At 45.6% G+C, this 20,358-nt stretch overlaps 1 protein-coding gene across 6 annotated transcripts in view; it reads left to right on the forward strand.

The window, feature by feature from the left end:
• Positions 1 to 20,358, forward strand: part of DIXDC1 (DIX domain containing 1) — a 102,015-nt gene that overhangs the window by 34,006 nt on the left and 47,651 nt on the right. For all 6 annotated transcript variants that reach the window (XM_073585150.1, XM_073585146.1, XM_073585147.1 and 3 more), the window contains 4 exons: positions 12,371 to 12,500; positions 13,242 to 13,367; positions 14,877 to 15,126; positions 17,065 to 17,169. In XM_073585150.1, the coding sequence (XP_073441251.1) occupies positions 12,371 to 12,500; positions 13,242 to 13,367; positions 14,877 to 15,126; positions 17,065 to 17,169 (611 nt within the window). The remainder of the gene's footprint in view (positions 1 to 12,370; positions 12,501 to 13,241; positions 13,368 to 14,876; positions 15,127 to 17,064; positions 17,170 to 20,358) is intronic.

The raw sequence follows: 20,358 nt of genomic DNA on the forward strand, positions 1-20,358 counted from the left end.
CACGATTTTTTTTTTTTTTTTAACATTAGGTCTTTTTACTACTGATGCCGCATAGGCAGCCGCAATAGTAAAAAGTTGGTCACACTAGTCAAACACTATGTTTGACCAGTGTGACCAACCTGTCAATCAGTTCTCCAAGCGATGCTACAGATCGCTTGGAAAACGCTAGCATTCTGCAAGCTAAATACGCTTGCAAATCGCTAGTTTTTCCGCGGGAAAATCGCGGGAATTTAAAATGCGGTTTTCCCGCTGAATGGAATTCCGGAATTCCCGCGGTAACTTGTGCAACGTTTTATTTTTTTGTGCCCCAGAATATAGTTGCAGTTTAATGGACGTGGAGGGAGATAAGCTGCTTCCAGCCATGTGTGCTGCCGCTTATCCACAGGGCAGAACCTCTTGCAGATTTTGGAGGCAGCAATTCTGAATCAGTTGTTGAAATCCTTGTAATAAAACGTGTCTGAAGAAGTCCTTGTCATGAATGAACCCTGTAGTGGACGGGCAGCTTCCAGACACCGCGGGATTGATGAATTGCTTTCCTGCATTGCTGTCAGTTTTCAGCTCATGTTAGAGTCATGTGCATCATTGAACTCGATGACAAGCGTGGCCAGCAGTGATGTACGCCGCTCTGCGCATGCTAAGGTTCACCTGGGTCCTATAAATGGCGGGATACCTCTTCATTAGCCAGGGCAGATAGCAGAATCTGGCGCACCAGGCCATGTATCGCACACTTTCCCTACAGATGATCGTCGGTGATCTATGAAGCCAAACTTGTGGCAATTAGCTATTCGTCAGGCTAGCCACCAGGGGTAGTCTAGAAGAAACCATCCGTTTAAGGTGGGGGATTGTCAAAACTTTTTGCTATATTTTTTCTTACTAAAGTGTCTGCAAGTTATGTGCTGCTTGTTAGTGTTTGCCAAAATAATGAGCAAACCCAACAGGAGACATGGTGGCAGTGCACATTCCTACCTCCGCTGTCTTTTGGTTGAGATCCCCTCTGATCTAAGTTGTTAACTATTGTCAGTTAGTAGGAGTGCAGTACAAACAGGATATGGCATCAGTTTCCAAGATTTGTTGTTTCACTTTTTCCATGTGGTTGCCCCTCTCCATACACTGTGAGGAGTTAAGATGGCACATACTACTGCACTCTGTCACCTAATAATAGACCCTCTGGATACCAGAACGTATAAGATAAGACACCATTAAATGAGTTTTAATCTAATGTATTGCCAATATGGTGGCAAAATATCCAAAAGAACTTCTTGCAGAACATTCATTGTTTTGGGCATGTATATTGGCATGTTCCCTTGGCTGCTCTGAATAGCTAACAAACAACTGCAGAAAAGCTATTGAATATCATCTTCCACCCCAGTACATTGTAGGATCTCGTTGCTTGGAGCTGATTGAGTTGCGTGGCTTGTTGGAGGAAGCCATGCCAGTTTCCCATGGCACGACACAGCGGGAAGGTTTTGTGCAGTGAAGCATTCTTGCTCGTTGACAAGTTTTCCCTGGGGAATGTCAAGTTTATCCACAAGATGGAAAATACAGTGTCCTTGAAGCATGTAGTCTTACATAAAGGAGTCATGGAAAGTAAATGCAATAGTAGCCAAACCGAGCATGATCGTGTATAGGGGGAAGTCAGGAGAGATAGCTGTTGGCCAACGCATCTATGAAGTGACACCGCCATATCACCAGTTCAGATTAACAATCAGCAGCGCACATCCAAAGCCATGAAAGAGACAAATTATATGACTTCAAAATAAATTCCAGGTCAGATTGGTCCATCAGATCAGCACCACCAGGACGTTAAAGTAGAAATAGCTCTCAAATTTGCAAAATTAAAAAAGTATAACTGAGACTCCAAACCTGGACCTTCCTCCATCTCCAAAACTGGACCTTCCTCCATCTCCAAAACTGGACCTTCCTCCATCTCCAAAACTGGACCTTCCTCCATTCTTAGGGTAAATGGCATCATGCTCTCCCGCACCTGAAATCCGCTGCATTGGAGTAACTCTCGACTCTGCCCTGTCCTTCAAACCACACGTCCAATCTCTTGCCACCTCCTGTCGCCTCCAACTCAAAAATATTTCCAGAATACGTCCCTTCCTCAGTCCTCAATCTACTAAAACTCTTGTACATGCCCTCATCATCTCCCGCCTTGACTATTGCAACACTCTCCTCCGTGGCCTCCCTGCTAACTCTTGCACCACTCCAGTCTGTCCTCAATTCTGCTGCCCGACTAATCCACCTCTCTCCTCGCTACTCCCCAGTCTCTCCCATCTACAAATCCCTCCATTGGCTCCCAATTCCCCAAAGAATCCAGTTCAAACTACTAACCCTGACCTACAAAGACATCCATAACCCTTTCCCTCCCTATATCTCTGAACTAATCTCCCAATATCTTCCTTCATGTACTCTTCGATCCTCCCAAGATCTCCTACTCTCCTCCACACTTATTCGTTCCTCACACAACCGCCTCCAAGACTTCTCCCGAATATCCCCTATCCTCTGGAATGCCATGCCTCAACACGTCCGATTATCCACCACCCTCGGATCCTTCAAACGGAACCTGAAAACCCATCTTTTCAGGAAAGCTTACAGCCTGCAATGACCATTCTGCCGCCTCATCACCACCAGAGCTGCCGCCTCATCACCACCAGAGCTGCTGCACCACCGACCTTCTGTCTTCTCCCCACTATCCCATAGAATGTAAGTCCGCAAGGACAGGGTCCCCTCCCCTCTGTACCAGTCTGTCATTGTAAATTTGTTTATTGTTAACGATATCTATAACTTTGTAACCCCCCCTTCTCATGTACAGCACCATGGGATTAATGGCGCTAAATAAATTAATAATAAATAATAATCTCCAAAACTGGACCTTCCTTTGTCTCCAAAAGTGAACCTTCCTCCATGCTCTATGGTCATATCAAGGTCTCTTTTTCATGGATTTTGTAACAACGAGAACTGTTAATAGAGGGTACATGGAGGTTAGATCTACTTTTAGGAAAGTCACTTCTGTGACTACAGGGGAAAGAAGAAGGCACTGCTAAAGGAAGCAGGAAGCTTTGTTGTGACTATTGAGGGAAAGAAATGAAACGGACGACTGATCTGAACAAGATGTTGTGCATGTGCATGAGGAGTAGGATCAGACTTGCCTATTTCTGGTCATTGTATTGTTTGTAGTTTTTCAACGATTTCACCCTCTGTGGGCTCTATTGTTAATTTTCGACGCGTAAAGGAAAGCTATATTGGTGTCACACATACACAGCACACAGACAGGAGAAATTCGAGCTCTCCTGTCTCTACTTAGCACATGCTCAAAAGCAGCAGCAGCATAGCGAACATTATACAGGTTCAACTGTCAGTCCGCCATTGGAGTGAAATAATCACTTTCGAGAAAGTAGCAACAGCATAGAGAACATTATACAGCAGTGTAGCTGTGAATCCTACATTGCAGTGAAATAATCACCCCATAGCAAGTAACATCAGCATGGAGGACATTATACAGAAGTGCTGAGCAGTGTAGCTGCCAATCCTTAGAGTCACAGGCCTCAGGTAAATGCACACACGAGGTCACAGGAGCAGGAACTAAGACAGAGGGGCTGCGTCCGTCTAGACCTACCATGTGTGCGGCGTCGCTACTGCGAACGCCAAGAAGGGCTGCAACTGCAGCGCGGCGCAGGACACTGCCGCTGGGCGACACAGCTACAAAGCAGGCGCTATGTCAGATGCTAGTGCAGAGGTGCGGTGTGCACAGTGGCCTAAGGCTTGCCACAGACTGGCGCAGACTACTGAACTAATTCCCTAACCACATGCGTAATATCAGAGTGAAGGGTTTCATAATAAGTCAGTCACCAGAATCATACATCCGTCACCATTCACACATAATAATAATAAATTTTTATTTTTATAGCGCCGACATATTCCGCAGCACTTTACATTTCAGAGGGGATTTGTACAGACAATAGACATTACAGCATAACAATAATCACATACAGTAGATTATAACAAATAACAAGAGGAGTGAGGGCCCTGCTCGCAAGCTTACAGTCTATGAGGAAAGAGGTAGACACGAAAGGTGGGTGGTAACAGTTGCTCTGATTGTATGGACCAGCCATAATGTTAAGTGTGTAACAGTACAGACACAGAGGGCTAATGGATGCATAAAGCATGTGGGAACATGATGCTGGGAACCTGGTTATGGTAAAACTTTTGGCTCTGCCACACAGGGATAGGTTAGGTTAATGTGTTGAGGCGATAGGCCAGTCTGAATAAATGCGTTTTCAGGACACGCTTAAAATTGTGGGGATTGGGGACTAATCATATTGACCTGGGAAGTGCATTCCAAAGAATTGGCGCGGCACGTGTAAAGTCTTGAAGACGGGAGTGGGAGGTTCTGACTATTGAGGATACTAACCTCAGGTCATCAGCAGAACGGAGGGCGCGGGTAGGGTGGTATACTGAAACAAGGGAGGAGATGTAGGGTGGTGCTGAGCCATGGAGGGCTTTCTGGGTGAGGGTAATAAGTTTATACTGAATTCTGGAGTGGATGGGTAGCCAGTGTAATGACTGGCACAAGGTAGAGGCATCGGTGTAACGATTGGTGAGGAATATGATCCTGGCTGCAGCATTCAAGACAGATTGGAGAGGGGAGAGTTTGGTAAGAGGGAGACCGACTAGAAGAGAGTTACAATAGTCGAGACGAGAATGAATAAGAGAAACAGTAAGAGTTTTTGCAGAGTCAAAAGTAAGAAAAGGTCGAATTGTAGAAATGTTTTTGAGGTGCAGATGACAAGAGCGAGCCAGTGATCGAATGTGGGGGGCAAAGGAAAGCTCGGAATCAAGTATGACCCCAAGACAGCGGGCATGTTGCTGGGGAGTAATAGTGGAACCACACACAGAAATAGCAATGTCGGGTATAGGTACATTAGTAGCGGGAGGAAACACCAGGAGTTCAGTCTTTGACACACAGCAGTATAGCAGTATAGGCGTAGCACACATAGCAGTATAGTCTATACTAGCGCATGGCGGAACGGTCATGCGCGCTTTTTATAGCCGTGCGGCACCTTCGAGATCTCCAAGATGGACCAATGAGATCTGGAACAGGACCTGGGCACATGACTCCCGATCTCCAATGAGAGATCGTCTCATGAGCATGCCCAGTAGGAGCACAGAGGGACTTAGTCTCTGGAGCGGTCTGCTGTAATGTAATCTCCTCTGCAGTCGAAAGACAGCAGGAGATGGCAGAATGTGAGGCTCTGGATTCCTGCATAGCAGACGCAGAAACCTGACGCCTAACAGCTGAGCAGTGTAGTCGTGAATCCTACATTGGAGTGAAATAAGCACTTCCTAGCAAGTAGTATCAACATGGAGGACATTATACAGTACTACTGAGCAATGTAGCTGTGAGTCCAACATTGGAGTGAATTAAACATTTACTAGAAAGGAGCAGCAGCATGGAGGACATTACAGAGCACTACTGAGCAGAGTAGCTGTGTGAATCCAGTATTGTAGTGAATTAAACATTTAATAGAAAGTATCTGCAGCAAGGAGGACATTATATGGCAGTGATGAGCAGTCTTGCTGTGAATCATGCATTAAAGTGAAATAAACACTTACTAGAAATGCTAGAAATTAGCAGCAGTATAGATGCTAATCCTGCACTGGAGTGAAATAAACACTTAGTAGAAAATAGCAGCAGCACGAAGGACATTATAAGGCAGCATTGAGCAGTATAGCTGTGATCCAGTTCTGAGAGGAGATAAACACTTACTGGAAGCAGAACAAACTCTGTTTTTCTCTGCCTCCCTCTATCACTCTGCTTGCCGTATAGACCTCTGTAGGTAGCTGTAATCTGATCTCTCAGTGAGCTGGCAGTCCACCTTATTTTGACCAAGATAGACTGCAGCTGTTTTGCAGAGTAAATGATGATGAGTTCAGGAAGAGGAAAAAAGTGGCTCCTAAGTGGCGAAAAAAAGGCATATTTTTCTGATATGATATAATACTAACTTCCTTATACTGTATTTGCTTATACTATTAATTTAAGCAAATAACAGTGACCGTTTCACTACGGGAGCAGAAAGGCTCTTTTATTGTTGGTTTGCATAGAGCCTTCTCTCGACCTCCACCATCTTCATGTCCGCTAGTCGTGAGCGCTAAACAAAGTGTCTTCAAGGTCTGAAGACACTGACTGGTGGACTTGATCCTGTGACCTCCCAGTGCAGCTCCTCTCTCCCAGACTCCTGCTGTTTTCTTCCTTGCCATTGCTGGGAGACGGAGCGGTTACTGTGAAGGTCGGCATCGTGCTTGTATTGATTCTCTCTTTGCTTTGTATTTGTTATCTTGAGTAATTGTTGCATGGCAGCTCGATATCTGAAATGGAGCCAAAGCCTGGAGAGCAGCGCCGGGTAATGAGAGGCTGGTAAACAGTGTCTGCAGTGTGACGGGCACAGATGGGCCCTTCTTCCCCAGGAGTTGAGCCGCTGACCCTCTTGTCCCATGTAAGCAAAGGCTCAGCTGCAGCGATGGCAGAGGCTGTGTTCGTGTTAGCATATGCTGGGCGGCTGTCGCTTTAGTCATGCCATGGCCGCTGTCATTTGCAAGTAAAATCTATGGCTATTTTGGCCAGCTTTCCCAACAAAGTTAATATTAGCATTCGTTATCTGTAGGGCGTCCCACAACAATGTATAGAATGAAGCTTCAGCAACACTGCTGCTCTTTACAGTGTTACTGCTCGGGATGTGCGGGAGAGTGGGGTCCTGAAGGTTATGGCACTCCCCATGGAGGGAATACCGCTGTAATGCATGCGATCAGTGGCCATTGATTGGCTGCAGCGGTCACATGTTTGCACAACAGCTTGATCTTTGTAGATCCTGGTTTGGTTGCACACTCTCACAATCACTGGGTGATTAGCTGCAGCAGTTACAAAGATGCCGCATCTGAAAGAGGAGACAAAAGGGGACCCAGGGCAGGGGGAGAGGGGACGTGTTGGGCATCACGTGTGACTCACCATAGAACTATGGAATTTTAGGCCGGGGCTACATGGTGACATGTAACAGCAATTGTCAGACTTCAAAAAACAATTGTGCAGCATGTTACTGTGGGAAAAAATAGACAAGTCACAGTCGCATGTGACTCTCATTGAAGTCTATAGCAAGTGAATCGCTTGCGGCCAGAAATAAAAAATGTAAATCATCTTTCTAGGACTATGTCGACACTTGTGTCACTCTGTACCATTACAACATCACATGAGTCATAGGCCCTCCCGGTGAGGTGGATGCCCTAAGCCATCGATCAGGGGGAGCAGCAGGGATCAGAGGTGATAATGCAGTGGAAAATGATGGCACATGGATTAGCGAGGATCATAGCAGTAGGCAGTACAGACCAGCAGAAAGGCAAGCAAAGTTGAAAGCATTGGATGCTGCTGGAGAGCAGTTACATACAGGAATAACAGAAGTACAGTTAGGTCCATATATATTTGGACAGAGACAACATTTTTCTCATTTTGGTTCTAGACATTACCACAATGAATTTTAAACAAAACAATTCAGACGCAGTTGAAGTTCAGACTTTCAGCTTTCATTTGAGGGTATCCACATTAAAACTGGATGAAGGGTTTAGGAGTTTCAGCTCCTTAACATGTGCCACCCTGTTTTTAAAGGGACCAAAAGTAATTGGACAGATTAAATAATTGTAAATAAAATGTTCATTTCTAGTACTTGGTTGAAAACCCTTTGTTGGCAATGACTGCCTGAAGTCTTGAACTCATGGACATCACCAGACGCTGTGTTTCCTCCTTTTTGATGCTCTGCCAGGCCTTCACTGCGGTGGTTTTCAGTTGCTGTTTGTTTGTGGGCCTTTCTGTCTGAAGTTTATTCTTTAACAAGTGAAATGCATGCTCAATTGGGTTGAGATCAGGCACTGACGTGGCCATTCAAGAATATTCCACTTCTTTGCTTTAATAAACTCCTGGGTTGCTTTGGCTTTATGTTTTGGGTCTTTGTCCATCTGTAGTATGAAACAATGACCAATCAGTTTGGCTGCATTTGGCTGGATCTGAGCAAACAGTATGGCTCTGAATACCTCAGAATTCATTCGGCTGCTTCTGTCCTGAGTCACATCATCAATAAACACTAGAGACCCAGTGCCACTGGCAGCCATGCATGCCCAAGCCATCACACTGCCTCCGCCGTGTTTTGCAGATGATGTGGTATGCTTTGGATCATGAGCTGTACCACGCCTTCGCCATACTTTTCTCTTTCCATCTTTCTGGTAGAGGTTGATCTTGGTTTCATCTGTCCAAAGAATGTACTTCCAGAACTGTGCTGGCTTTTTTAGATGTTTTTTAGCAAAGTCCAGTCTAGCCTTTTTATTCTTGATGCTTATGAGTGGCTTGCACCGTGCAGTGAACCCTCTGTATTTACTTTCATGCAGTCTTCTCTTTATGGTAGATTTGGATATTGATACGCCTACCTCCTGGAGAGTGTTGTTCACTTGGTTGGCTGTTGTGAAGGGGTTTCTCTTCACCATGGAGATTATTCTGCGATCATCCACCATTGTTGTCTTCCGTGGGCGCCCAGGTCTTTTTGCATTGATGATTTCACCAGTGCTTTCTTTCTTTCTCAGGATGTACCAAACTGTAGATTTTGCCACTCCTAATGTTGTAGCAATTTCTTGGATGGGTTTTTTCTGTTTTTGCAGCTTAAGGATGGCTTGTTTCACCTGCATGGAGAGCTCCTTTGGCCGCATGTTTCCTTTACAGCAAAACCTTCCAAATGCAAGCACCACACCTCAAATCAACTCCAGGCCTTTTATCTGCTTAATTGAGAATGACATAACGAAGGGATTGCCCACACCTGTCCATGAAATAGCCTTGGAGTCAATTGTCCAATTACTTTTGGTCCCTTTAAAACAGGGTGGCACATGTTAAGGAGCTGAAACTCCTAAACCCTTCATCCAATTTTAATGTGGATACCCTCAAATGAAAGCTGAAAGTCTGAACTTCAACTGCATCTGAATTGTTTTGTTTAAAATTCATTGTGGTAATGTCTAGAACCAAAATTAGAAAAATGTTGTCTCTGTCCAAATATATATGGACCTAATTGTATATGCGGTCCAGAAATTGCAGTATAAGTATGGTTAATAGCAGAGATGTATATGGTATAAGGTACTTGCAGTAGGGATATGGTAAATAGCAGAGACATACAGTATATGCAATCAGGTACTTGCAGCAGGTATAGGGATAATAATAATAATAATAATAATAATAATACATTTTATTTCTATAGCGCTGACATATTCCGCAGCACTTTACATTTCAGAGGGGACTTGTACAGACGATAGTCATTACAGCATAAAAATAATCACATAGATCATAACAGATACCAAGAGGAATGAGGGCCCTGCTCGCAGGCTTACAATCTGTGAGCAAAAAGGTAGACACGAAAGGTGGGTGGTAACAATTGCCCTGATTGTAAGGACCAGCCATAAAGTTAAGTGTGTAACAGTACAGACACAGAGGGCTAATGGATGCATAAAGCATGTGGGAACATGACGCGGGGAACCTGGTTATGGTAAAACTTTTGGCTGTGCCACACAGGGATAGATTAGGTTAATGTGTTGAGGCGGTAGGCCAGTCTGAATAAATGCATTTTTAGGGCACGCTTAAAATTGTAGGGATTGGGGACTAATCGTATTGAGCTCGGAAGTGCATTCCAAAGAATTGGCGCAGCACGTTTAAAGTCTTGGAGATGGGAGTGGGAGGTTCTGATTATTGAGGATGCTAACCTCAGGTCATCAGCAGAATGGAGGGCGCAGGTAGGGTGGTATACTGAAACAAGGGAGGAGATGTAGGGTGGTGCTGAGCCATGGAGGGCTTTGTGGGTGAGGGTAATAAGTTTATACTGAATTCTGGAGTGGATGGGTAGCCAGTGTAATGACTGGCACAAGGTAGAGGCATCTGTGTAACGATTGGTGAGGAATATGATCCTGGCAGCAGCATTCAAGACAGATTGGAGGGGGGAGAGTTTGGTAAGAGGGAGACCGATTAGAAGATAGTTATAATAGTCGAGATGAGAATGAATAAGAGAAACAGTAAGAGTTTTTGCGGAGTGAAAAGTAAGAAAAGGTCGAATTCTAGAAATGTTTTTGAGGTGCAGATAACAAGAGCGAGCCAGTGATCGGATGGGGGGGGTCAAAGGAAAGCTCGGAGGCAAGTATGACCCCAAGACAGCGGGCATGTTGCTGGGGAGTAATAGTGGAACCACACACAGAAATGGCAGTGTCGGGTATAGGTACATTAGTAGCGGGAGGAAACACAAGGAGTTCAGTCTTTGACAGGTTCAGTTTCAGTGAGGACATGATGTTAGACACAGCGTCTAGACAATCGCTGGTGTTTTCTAGAAAGGCAGGCGTGATGTCAGGAGAAGAAGCGTAGAATTGGGTGTCATCAGCATAGACATGGTACTGGCAACCAAATCTACTGATTGTTTGACCAATAGGGGCAGTGTACAAAGAGAAGAGGAGGGGGCCTAGGACTGATCCTTGAGGAACCCCTACAGTAAGGGGAAGATAAGAGGAGGAGGAGCCAGCAAAAGATACAGTAAAGGTGCGGTCAGAGAGATAGGAGGAGAACCAGGAGAGAACGGTGTCCTTGAGGCCAATGGAACGGAGCATAGTGAGGAGGAGCTGGTGATCCACAGTGTCAAACGCTGCAGAGAGATCCAAGAGAATTAGCATGGAGTAATGACCATTTGATTTCGCTGTTAGTAGAAAATTAGAGACTTTAGTGAGGGCAGTTTTAGTAGAGTGTAAAGAGCGGAAACCGGATTGGAGAGGGTCGAGAAGAGAGTTATCAAAGAGATAGCGGATCAGACGGGAGTGGACCAGGCGTTCCAGGAGTTTAGAGATGAAGGGAAGATTAGAGACAGGTCTATAATTAGCGGCACAGTTTGGATAACAAAGAAATATACAGTATATGCAGGCAGGTACTTGCAGTAGGGATATGGTTATTAGCAGAGACGTATATGTTATCAGGTACTTGCAGCAGGGATATAGTTTACAGCAGAGACATGTATGCAATCAAGTACTTGCAGCAGGGATATAGTTAACAGCAGAAACATACAGTGGTGTGTAAAAGTTAATTGAGAATAGTTAAGCAAGTTTAAGATGAAATTATCTCTAAAAGGCCTAAAGTTAAAAGCAGTGCAAAGCCCGTCAATGGTGCTGGGACAGGTGATTAACACATCTAATGGGTTTGGCCACCTTCAAGGCGTGGATATAATCCACTTTGAGATTGACTTGGTTTTAGCAAGAATCTCCTATCTGCTTCTTCTGTAGCTAAGGTTTTTTGTTTCTTTTGGAAATGAAAGTGTAACATGGAGGGAATGATGTATTGAAACATCACTCCCAGCCTAGGCAGATTATTCCCTGCCGTGTCAGTGTGTGACATAGACATATTGTACAATGAATTTCTTCTGCCCTCACTTTCCTGTTATTCTGATCCAGGTTCATTGTCATGTAGATGTCGGACATCCGACTGACTCAGCATCTACCATTCTCCGGCTCATCTACGAACTCGTCCGACCTTGAAGAGGCTGAGGATTTACCCTGCTAGAACAATCGCCGCAGGTCCTTGATTGGTGACCTCGGTGCATATGTTGTGACCTTCAGTTTATAGAAATGTTGAACTTGAGAACCTGAATGTATTTACCGTCAGTGTCCTGTGCACATATACGACATACTGCGCACAATTAACCCAATGCGTTAGTGCACATGCGCAATTTTCTTCAGGGACCTGAGCTTGTATTAATTCTGTCCTTTTAACAGATAAGAAAGTTCTAGTTTAACCCCTTCCCAACATCCACCTTACAGATGCATGAATTAATGTTGCCGCCCCACCTACTTCCCTCAAAAATTCAATAAAATGTTACTGAAAATATCTGATCAAAATCTGAGTTGCTGTGCCATTTGGAAATTCTTCAGAACAGCAAAATGTGCACCAAATGATGGAGGGTTTTGGTGCGGACATGCTGTGGATTTACTACAGATTGCAAAAGTTGAAAATCTGTTGGATAAATTAATGCTTTAGATGTCAGATCCCTCTCATTTTACACTGTGGATTTTCTCTGTAGCGTGGGTATAACACCTCATTCACAGCCAGTTTTGGCAAAATGACTATGTTTTATAAAGGATGTCCTACAGAATACTGTTACACAGTGAGGTTCAGACCCGCATCAGTCCCAGTAAGCAAGTTCCAGTCCCTGTCCCATAAGGGGGCCAGTGCAAGTGTGCCATTTCTAGTATTACAGTGCATACAGTATTACGCTGTCGTAATACTATATTTATTCTCTCTATATATTTTTATGTCTTACAGCAACAGCTGCAGGCTTATGTCGCCTGGGTGAACTCCCAGCTGAAAAAGAAGGCAGGAGTTAACCCCGTCCAGGACCTGCGGCTGGACTTGCGAGATGGGGTGGTGTTGGCTTATCTGATAGAAATAGTTGGTAAGTGCAAATTATTTGGGATTATATTTATCATGTATAGGGGTCTCTCTAGAAACTATCCATGAACCTTTCATTTAACAGACAGCGGACAAAAAAAAAGGGTAAGGGCAACTCCGGAGTTGTGGTGCGTCACAAAATCTCACCCCCACCACATCTCTAAAATGTGAAATATGTACCTATGGGAGGATTAATTCGCCACCACCAATTATAGATCCTTCTCTTCCCCAACATCATTTTGACCCCATACTCACAATAAAGGGAACCTGACAGTAAATTTAGGCCGTCGCCTGAATCAGTCTGGCTGCCTTATTGCCGACACGTATTTTTTATTCTTAAGCACTGCAGCGTTTCAGAGAAAACGTAAGCTGGAAAACTCTATTAGTGCATTATATCTTATTGGGGGGCTGTGCAGGACCCTTTTTTCTTGGCCAAATAGCGTCCCTGAAGGACCTGTCCTGCCCTGCATTGCACAATCTCTTGATTTGAATGGATGCTGTGTCATTCTTAGTGTCCCCTGTGGTGGCGCTGCAGGGTAGTTGATCCCCCCAGAGATCACACCTGATTACTGGTTGCAGTAGTAGTACACTTTCTGATCTGCTTATTATTGAAGGTCTTTTCTAACAAGTAAGCTTTCTCCAGAGTGGAGGACTCCTTCAGATGAGATTTTGGGTCCAGCGTATAGATTCGGATCGATTGGATTTCTCTGGTGCGTAATATAATTTTTGTTTCCCTTGGCCATAGCTGGTGAGAAACTGAACGAGATTCACTGGAAGCCGAGCGGCATGCAAGAGATGAAGGACAACGTGGAGAAAGTTTTGCAGTTCATGGCAACGAAAAAGATCCGAATGCATCAAACGTCGGCCAAAGGTGAGAATGACTGCGGCCCAGTGAAATGCGTTACCCCGTCTTATATTGTGATATATATATATATTTATTACCCATTTAACTCCTGGTTCAATTTTTACAAATTCTGGAAATAATGGAAAGAGAGGAAAGGGAAAAGTAGGAAGGAAAACGAAAGAAAGAATGCAAAAGAAAGGAAGGAAGAAAATGAAAGAAGGGAAGGAAGGAAAGAAACAGGAGAAAGAAGGGAAGGAAATAAGGTCAATAAAGAATGGAAAGGAAAGAAGGTAAAGAAAGAAAGTGAAGGAAGCAGAAAGAAAGGATGGAAGGAAGGAAGAAATAAAACAAGAGAGAATGGAAGGAAAGAAAGAAGGAAATGAAGGAAGAGAAAGAAGGGAAGGAAATAAGGTAAAGGAGGGAAAGGAAGGCAGGAAAGAGAAATAAAGGATGAGAAAGAAAGGAAGGCAGGAAAAAAACGAGAGAGAATGGAAGGAAAGAAAGACAGGTAGAAGTAAGGTAAAGAAAGAAAGTAAAGGAAGAAAAAGAAAGACGGTAAGGAAGGAAGCAAAATTAAGTTTGGAAAGAGAAAGAAAGGAAGGGAAAAGAAAGTAAGAAAGAAAACGAGAGAAGGGAATAAAAGAGAAGGAAGGAGGGAAGGGTGGAAAGAAGGGAAGGAAATAAGGTAAAGAAAGGAAAGAAGGTAAAGAAAAAAGGAATGGAAAGGAAGGAAAGAAAGAGGAAGAAAGAAACACAAAGATAGGAAGGGAGAAAACGAGAGAGAAGAAAGGAAGGGAAGAAGTGAAAGAAAGAAGAGAAGGGAGGAAAGGAAAATGGGGAAGGGAAGGAAGGAAATGCCAGTCCAGACCACTGTCTCTAGTTCTGACCCACATAAAAAATACTCACATGTGCGATATATAGGAGTAATTGCTATGGAAAGGAGAGCGCAGTTTAAAATGTATTTTAGTGGTCCTTTGTCATCTTAAAAAATCTAATAATGGGAAAGTAAAAGGCCATAAAAGTTAGGCTCAATGTATCACATAAAATAAAAGAGGAAATAATGATTTCATTTTTTTTCACATGTGTGAAAATGCAAATGTGCCTGTGGCCATGAATTGGTTAAGCTTGTCTCTTCACATTAATGGGGAGGGCTCACTTACTGTGATGGACTGTCAGAAAGATGTGGGGAAAGGCAGAGTAGAGGAGAAATCTGGAGACAGGCCTTCCCATGAGAGATGATGTGGGGGATGGCTCAGATAGAGAACGGCTGCATCAGATACAGAATATAAAGCCCCTATTGACATGAACAGGAGCTGTGCTGCAGTTCTCCAGAACGGCCACTACACAGTGTATGGCACTGTGCTGTTCTGGATCCATAAACTGTACATCTTGGACCTGACCACACCTGATTGGTGGGGTGCCAGGTGTCGGACCACTGCTGGTCTGATATCGTTGCCGCCTTCTAAGGATCGGCCATCAATACATAAGTCCTGGAAATCCCTGTAACCTCTAAATGATTTAATTGTCTCACTACAGATATTGTGGAGGGAAACTTGAAGTCCATCATGAGACTCATACTCACCTTAGCTGCTCACTTCAAGCCAGTTTCTGGACGATCCAGCAATCATGGCGCGTTGGGTGCGCCAGGGAAGAGCCAGCCTGCTCATTCTGCCAATCACAGGCCCCACTCCACCACAGCAATGGCGCAGGGAGCTGCTGCCGCCCTCGCAGAGGTTCGCCAGGACATGTCGCGCTCAGGACGAGATGTTTTTCGCTATCGACAAAGGTAATCGCGGTCAGTGACAGTGTGAGATGTGCACAGTATATTTTCAAAGAGATGGCAAGAAGATCGGGCATTGGAGTTCAAACCCCCAATCGTTTTCTGGCCTATTGGGGGTGAGTTGCGTGACTCTCATGCATTAGGTCATCCAATCTGTCGTCCTAAATCCAATGTGTACGGCTAATTTTTTTTAGCATCTTTACACTGATTTATTTGTGAAGCAGATTTTCAGGGGTCCGGATCCAGAGAAAACCATCAATCACTCAAAAATCTGCTCTGTAGCTCTCTACTCAGCAGGCAGAAGCCCCCGCACTCCCACCAATCTGCAAAAGAAGTATAGTAGGATCCTGCAGCAAAAAAAAATAAAAATTGCTGTTTGCCGCTGCTATGTGGCCGCATAGTGCAGAAGAATGGGGTAACGTTGCGAGTTTCAATGCAACCTCATTCATTATGCGATGCAGCAGCGGCACAGGGCGATCTGTTCGCACGCTGTGTGTAATGCACATGGCGGCTTTGTGACTCTTCCCTGACATGATGATCAGGAAGCAAACGATCTGTCGTTTTAGATTTCAATAACTTGTCCGATCTATTTATTCTTCCAATTTACAGCACGTTCATGATCGACCTAAATGAGCACGCTTGTGTATAGTGGTTGAGAAAGGGCAGGAGAGATACTGACATTGCACGGTCTAAAAGCTCCTTTATACATGATAGAATCCAACATGCCCAGTCCATTATTGCTCATGTTTGCCGCAGCGGGGGCATTACCAGGGGTCATTACCTGCATGACACAGGCTGATTCCTGTGATATCTGCAGAAATCTCTCATGCCTCCATTCCAGTGGGCAATGACATGGTCAGCTCTGCTACATCTTTGCATGCTATTTTATAAAAACAGTGCAGACATTAATTTTGCAAGGTGTCAGCGGATCATGATCAGTATTCAGCACGGTGTCTTCTCTTCCATCATTACCCAGATTCTCAGGTAAGAATTAAATGGAGAGCGGAGCAGATGTCGAATCGAGGTGTCTCCTCAGTGCCATCATTTACACTGAGAGCAGCGGAACGCAGATTGTTTCCCCCTTCCATGAATCCCGCTCTGACTGCAGGGACACGCTGCTCTCCATGCAGCAGATGCGAGCTATAAGGCCTCATCACTGCCAGGTGGCAGCTTTATTGTCTCTGTTTATTCCTGTGCAGGCGGCAGAGTTATTGCCGCCGGGGATATATCACTGCTGTAATGACTGACTGTGGCGGTATAAGAACCATGCACAAAGCGAGGAGGAGTAAAATGGCAATCGTCCCAATCATGGGACAGAGCAGACAGAGGGATCACGACTCATGCAAAGGACGACGTGAAATCCACAGAACGCCCCAAACATTGTGAATCAGGCCCATTCACCAGCATGGATCCCTGTATTTTATCGTCACCGCATATATGCATGCTATCACATCTCATCCGTAAAGTAAATGGCACTGAACGGCAATGCCAGAAACAGCCTGTGATCAGATGTGGCACTCTTCTTCAAATCAATCCTATCTTCTTACATTAGACCTCATATTTCTTAGGTACATGGTCACCTTTAGTTTATATATCGGCCGAGTGCACATTCTACAAAAATGAATCCCCCATTCACATGCATGCTCTCTTTGACTGAGTGTGCATTGATCTTAACTGTTGCCAGTTAAAAGGATGTGGATTGTAGTCCATCATGCCCAATCCTTCTTTCCACCACTGACTGCTGCGAGGAGATATTAGCAGTGGTCAGATCAGTATAGCAGGGGGATTAACGATTGCAGCAGTGGGGTACACCTCACAGTGTGGCCCTCTATCAGCAGTCGGCTGGGTCAGGGGTGAGTATAGGGGATACGTGTGTGGACCTATTCCCCCATATGTGAGTCTGGATGATTGTCTGAGTAACTAACAATATATAATAATCCACAGGAACAGCAGCGTGGAAGAAGAGATCGGAAACCCGTACTGGAGCGTGCGGGCAATGGTGCAGCAATACGAAGGTCAAGGCAGTCGCTCTCCATCTGAGTCATCCGGGTAAGAGGCGCCATAGTCATCTCTGATCTATAGGAGAGTTCCTGAATATCTGACAGATGCGGGTGATACTGGACCAATGCTGGCCTGGTCATTGTGCTCACATAACTGCTTCAGTTTTCTCATCTCCCCTAGAAGTGAATGGAGCCCTTTAAAGGGTAATTCCCATCTCAACAAATTTTCTCTAGAGTTGAGCAAAAAGATTAACAAGACCCCAACTCAGTGGTCAAGTCATCTCAGTGGACCGCCTACAACCTGTGGCCACCCCACCGTCTCTCCTGAATACTCGGCCTCCACCATGCCATTTGTACATTGCATCAGGATGTTGTGGGGGTCTCTGCAGCACTCTGGTCCTGTGGCCACAGACAACCAATATGGCCTCTGGACCTACAAATCTTTTTTGCGTAACTCCACTTATCTTCTATCTACTGTACAGAACAGGTTAAAACTTGCTGATTACTGGGGCTCACAGCCATCTCAAGAGTTAGGCACTGAAGTACCTCGTTTGAACGGAGTGATGGCCGCACATGTGTATCACTCACTGTTCCAGCCATTGTCTCTGGGGACCCCCAGTGATCAGCACATTATCATCTATCTTGTGGTTGTTAAAATTGGAATACCCCTTAAAGGGCTATTTTGCTTGTGTCGGGCTACTACATAATACTGTAAAATTGCAAACAGCATCCTGATAGTGGGTATTACAGACCATGCAATGATGGCGCCCTGCATTCCTTGTGGCACGTACAGTCAGATCAGTCACACAAGCGAGCAATCATGTCTACCTATGTTCTCATGTCAAATGCAGCTCTATGGATCACATGCTCACACCCAGTGACGAGGGTGGTCTGGCAGAGCAGAGGGCGCAATATCACAGAATTTGGGGATTTGTAATTTGCCCTCGCCATAGACTTTTATTGGGAAAAATCAGTCAAATGTAAAATAGCATAAAAATGGGTGACTGGCATCTGAAGGCTGGTTTGCGCTGTACGGTTGGGGTAAGACGAGTGAGGAAGGAAGGAGCAGGGTAAAGCCAAATAAGGCAAGGTGGAGGTGAGGTAAGAATGAGGGGTAAGACCAAATGGGGCAAGGAAGGGGTGAGGAAGGAACGAGCAGGGTAAGGGTAAGGCCAAATGGGGCAAGGTAGGGGTGAGGAAGGAATGAGCAGGGTAAAGGTAAGGCCAAATGGGGCAAGGTAGGGGTGAGGAAGGAATGAGCAGGGTAAAGGTAAGGCCAAATGGGGCAAGGTAGGGGTGAGGAACGAAGGAGTAGCCTAGTCGCATCTGAAAACTGCATGGTTTTCAAATAACTCTTTTAGCAATTGCTCAATTTCGCAGGGAACAGCAGTTTCACCCACAAAAACATGCAACCGTTAACAATAGTTAATCAAGTTATAAGCAATGCGGCAACATTTCATAGGCGTCCTCTCAGCAGGTGCACCTTGGACACTTGTTACATGTGTGCCGAATGCTATGTGTGACCCCAGCCTAACTCTGCCTGCCTCTCGTTTATGAGATGGGATGTAGCATGTCACCAATGGGAAGTATTATGGATCAATCACATCGTGCTGATCCGGAGATTCCCTGCAGAGAGTCCATCCTGCAGCCCAGACCCGGCCGCGCTCCATACGGACGCTTCATGAATAATACATATAGAGAAGCTCATCGTTAAATAGCAGAAATGTTTTATCATTCAAAATGGCATTTGCCTGGTCCAGAAGGAGGTCCTGTGTCGAACACCCTCATTTATGGTCTAAAGTTGCTACAAAGAGCACCATGTGCTGTGAAGGACCCACTAACTCTATACATCATATGGGTAGAAAATTAATTTCCACTGCCTTTAAAGACAAAGAACCCCCCACACTTCTTCTGGAGACAAAGAAACAACCCCACTCCCTGTAGATACAGAAAACTGCCCTCACTTCCTGTATAGGCATAGACCTGCCCCCCACTTCCTGCAGAGACGAACACTCGCCCCCACTTCCTGCAGAGACAAAGACCTGCCCCCCACTTCCTGCAGAGACAAGACTCTCTCCCAATACCTGCAGAGACAAAGACTCGCCCCCACTTCCTGCAGAGACAAAGACTCACCCCCACTTCCTGTACAGGCAAAGACCTGCCCCCCACTTCCTGCAGAGACAAAGACTCTCTCCCAATACCTGCAGAGACAAAGACTCGCCCCCACTTCCTGCAGAGACAAAGACTCACCCCCACTTCCTGCAGAGACAAAGACTCACCCCCACTTCCTGTACAGGCAAAGACCTGCCCCCCACTTCCTGCAGAGACAAAGACTCTCTCCCAATACCTGCAGAGACAAAGACTCGCCCCCACTTCCTGCAGAGACAAAGACTCACCCCCACTTCCTGTACAGGCAAAGACCTGCCCCCCACTTCCTGCAGAGACAAAGACTCGCTCCCAATATCTGCAGAGACAAAGACCCGCCCCCACTTCCTGCAGAGACAAAGACCTGCCCCCACTTCCTGCAGAGACAAAGACTCGCCCCCATTTCCTGTACAGGCAAAGACCTGCCCCCCACTTCCTGTAGAGACAAAGACTCGCTCCCAATGCCTGCAGAGACAAAGACCCGCCCCCACTTCCTGTACAGGCAAAGACCTGCTCCCCACTTCCTGCAGAGACAAAGACTCGCTCCCAATACCTGCAGAGACAAAGACCCGCCCCCACTTCCTGTACAGGCAAAGAACTGCCCTCACTTCCTGTATAGACATAGACCTGCCCCCCACTTCCTGTATAGGCATAGACCTGCCCCCCACTTCCTGCAGTGACAAAGACCCACCCCCACTTCCTGTAGAGACGAACACTCACCCCCACTTCCTGTACAGGCAAAGACCTGCCCCCCACTTCCTGCAGAGACAAAGACTCGCTCCCAATACCTGCAGAGACAAAGACCTGCCCCCACTTCCTGCAGAGACAAAGACCCGCCCCCACTTCCTGCAGAGACAAAGACCCGCCCCCACTTCCTGCAGAGACAAAGACTCGCCCCCACTTCCTGTACAGGCAAAGACCTGCCCCCCACTTCCTAAAGAGACAAAGACTCGCTCCCAATACCTGCAGAGACAAAGACCTGCCCCCCACTTCCTGCAGAGACAAAGACTCGCTCCCAATACCTGCAGAGACAAAGACCCGCCCCCACTTCCTGTACAGGCAAAGAACTGCCCCCCACTTCCTGCAGAGACAA

Source organism: Dendrobates tinctorius, unplaced genomic scaffold (genome assembly GCF_039654945.1).
Source record: "Dendrobates tinctorius isolate UK_male_01 unplaced genomic scaffold, ASM3965494v1 ptg000086l, whole genome shotgun sequence".
NCBI classification, from domain to species: domain Eukaryota; kingdom Metazoa; phylum Chordata; class Amphibia; order Anura; family Dendrobatidae; genus Dendrobates; species Dendrobates tinctorius.